General features: G+C 47.0%; 1 protein-coding gene across 1 annotated transcript in view; it reads right to left on the bottom strand.

The window, feature by feature from the left end:
• Positions 1–3,366, bottom strand: part of ULK4 (unc-51 like kinase 4) — a 284,250-nt gene that overhangs the window by 187,125 nt on the left and 93,759 nt on the right. Inside the window, exons 28-29 of the mRNA XM_015568398.1 lie at positions 2,045–2,096; positions 1,806–1,950 (exon numbers count right to left, since the gene is read on the bottom strand). Coding sequence (XP_015423884.1) covers positions 1,806–1,950; positions 2,045–2,096 — 197 coding nt within the window. The remainder of the gene's footprint in view (positions 1–1,805; positions 1,951–2,044; positions 2,097–3,366) is intronic.

The raw sequence follows: 3,366 nt of genomic DNA, 5'->3' as shown, positions 1-3,366 counted from the left end.
TTCCCTGGGATCAGCGCCCAGGAGCCGTTTCCCAACGAGGAAGAACCTCCCTGAGAGCAAGGCCACGCAGGAGAGGGTAGCCGGAGAGATGGAGACGGACACACACACACCTGGTTCTGTAGAAATGAACTCAAACGCCCCAAATCCAGTTTTACTTGATGCCAGTGCAAGTCCTGGACTTCTCAGTGAGTAAATAATTATTTTCCAAGTTAGAGTCCAGGGTTGCTACTTGCAAATAAAATACGAATTACAACACTCTCTTGTGAAAAACTGAGGGGCCAGGAAAAGCCTGTCGCCTTGGCTTTATCCAAAGTGTTAAGGTCAAATTTCCCTGGGATCAGCGCCCAGGAGTCGTTTCCCAACAAGAAAGAACCTCTCTGAGAGCAAAGCCACGCAGGAGAGGGCAGCCGGAGAGATGGAGACGGACGCAGACACACCTGGTTCTGAGAAATGAACTCAAACGCCCCAAATCTAGTTTTACTTGATGTCAGTGCAAATCCTGGACTTCTCAGTGAGTAAATAATTATTTTCCAAGTTAGAGTCCAGGGTTGCTACTTGCAAATAAAATACTAATACAACACTCTCCTGTGAAAAACTGAGGGGCCTGTCGCCTTGGCTTTATCCAAAGTGTTAAGGTCAAAAAAGGATCAAAATGTTAACAAAATTGTTAGGACTGACAGGATATCTACAGTAGCCCCACCCTAACCCCAGTTTCGCTTTCTACGGTTCTAGCATCTGTGGTCATCTGCAGCTGAAAATATTAAATGAAAAACCCCGGAAGCAATACTTAAGTGTTAATTTGTGTGCCCTTCTGAGTAGCATAACAAATTCTTGCACCGTCCTGCCCAAGATGTGAATCCCCCTTTAGGCTGTCAGATAGCAGCTATCCTACATCTCTTTTAAAAATCACAGTTGGCACAAAAGTCACATTATTAGGCATTAGTCAGGAAGATGCTTATGATTATGTATAACCAGTTTGTAAGTGTAAGATGGCATCAAAATTAATTAACCCCATGACACAGGCTCAAAGCTTATATTTACCCACCTAAGTACATGCCATTCACACACTGTCAGACATAGCCATGTGCCCCTCAATGGCGGGAATACACTCTGAAAAATGCGTTAGGTGATTTCGTCACTGAGCGCACATGGGAGTGCACCTACACAGCCTAGGTGGTGTAGCCCACCACACACCTCAGCCACAGGGACCGCCTGCTGCTCCCGGGCTCCAGGCCTGTAGAGAGCGCTACTGCACAAACGACGTGAGGTCAGGTCTCTGTAATCACCCTACTGTGTGCTTGCTAGGTGAGTAACGGAGTAAAAAGGACAAAGATAACCTCTTTCTGGTAATTACTACTTGTTCCCCCACCCCCTTTCTGTATCTAAACTTAATCTCCATTACAAGAGTTTGGGAGGAAGGAAGATTCCCCTCTCTATCCTTTCTGAGCAGGGCCCGGGAAAGTCCCAATTCCATCTTCCAGCAGTCTTATCATGTTGACCTTGAAGAATAAACTTCACCACCCCCAAAACCCCCAGCCATAGACACCTTTAACTCTGCATAACCTCAGAGTCTGTAGAAAACAGAACCTCTAAATGGTATTTTTCAACATGGACGGAGATTCTCCGGGGTCCCAGGCAATGTAACAGTTACTGCCTCTGGTCCTGACTGCCTCACGGTGAGCACATTAGCACGTGGACATGAATGTCGGGACAGGGAGACCCCAAGGCCAGCGGTGCCCCTCGTCTGGCCGCGGCATCCTGGGCGGCCCACAGGCCTCTGGGTGAGTGCAGAGCACGGTACTTACTGGGGAAGGAGGACATCTCTAATGAGAGCCAGAAGGTTGCTGTCGGAGTCGATGGGCGCAGCCTCCTTGCCATCCCCGCCCTCCTGGTTCACCAGCAGAGATGTGGTTTCTGAGAGCAACCGCAAGCTGAAGAGCCTCCACTCCACTTGAAAAGAAAGAACGCCAAGAGCGTGACTCCATGGCGATGGAATGGAACCGAACGTGTAACCGATGGAATTCTGGGAGATGTGGTCACTTACCATTTTGGCTTTGAACCAAGGAGACCAAGGGTGGCAGGATATAATCAACAACCTACAAGAAAAGGTATTAAAGACTCGGTTCAGATCTCCATCAACACGGACTTGATAACAACCACTATCTATGTTTTTTTTGTCCACTGACAGAATCACTAATCAAAGGTGTGGGCAAAAAAGGCAACAGCTAAATTTATCCTGGATCTCAAGTCTGCATGACATTTAATAAACCACCAAGCTCATGTAACTGAAAAAGTCCTCAGGTCAAAACGACATTACGATCATCAAAACCTTCAGGGTTCATGGAAAGAACTTTAGTATTTAATGCAAAATCTGATTGGCATGGGTTGACAGTAAACCATCAAATTAACATATATATAAGCTGGTGATCATTTCTCAAGTTGAAGATAAACAACGATCCAAATGTTGGGCGGGGGGAAGAGATGTATAATTCTCATGTTTTGTCAAGTACATCAAAGAGCTATGACAAGTTAATCCTGGTTATTTTTATAAATAGATACCGAAGATGTATATCCACTATACAAAACAACTCTACGATTTCCTAGTGATATCAGACAGAGCACAATCAAATATGGTTTGAAATCTCCAAAATAAGCTTTCCCCTCCCCACCCCCCAAATAAAAATGGACAATGAAGAAAGGACAAATCACTCCCACGGCCTAATTTTGAAACCTACTATCTCATTTGATGAACTGTTTTGGCAACAATACACAGAATTCCTGCCTACGCTGATAAAAAGTCAGGAGAAACAATTCACAGCCCAACACCACCACCTGGCTGCCCAAACCAATGGAATGCTGCCCCGCACAAGCAAAGCCCACCACACCTTGCCAACCACAGCACGGCCCCTCCGGTACAATAACGCAGGATGGTCAGTGACAGAGCTCAGGCACCAAAGACAGGAGCACAGACAAGAACAAGGACCTCAGAGGGGATATTAGCCTCTGAAACTAATAGCTGCAGCGAACAGTAAACACAGCCTGGCTGAGGAGAGCAGCCAGACACACATAAAATCCCACACTAAAGGCTCATTTATCTCAGGTCATTCCCTCAGGTTTGTTTCTGTCCTGGTTTAGGGGAAGCAATCCTAATATGTAAACACCCTGGGTCCGTCACATCCACAATGACCGGGGGGCTCGAGCTAATGCCCAGGCTGGGCGCGCAGCAGACTCTGGTGGGTGGGGACTTGTGGCAACGGAGATGGGGACAGGGGAGGTTGGGCGGGCACTCACACTCACTCACAACCGCACACACGCACAGACACACACAGCACCTACCAGCTCACAGCCTTTTCTCCCTTTCTTTCT

The sequence above is a fragment of the Myotis davidii genome, unplaced genomic scaffold, assembly GCF_000327345.1.
Source record: "Myotis davidii unplaced genomic scaffold, ASM32734v1 scaffold663, whole genome shotgun sequence".
Lineage (NCBI taxonomy): Eukaryota > Metazoa > Chordata > Mammalia > Chiroptera > Vespertilionidae > Myotis > Myotis davidii.
The sequence above is the reverse complement of the archived record's forward strand: the minus strand, read 5'-3'. Positions and strand labels throughout refer to the sequence as shown.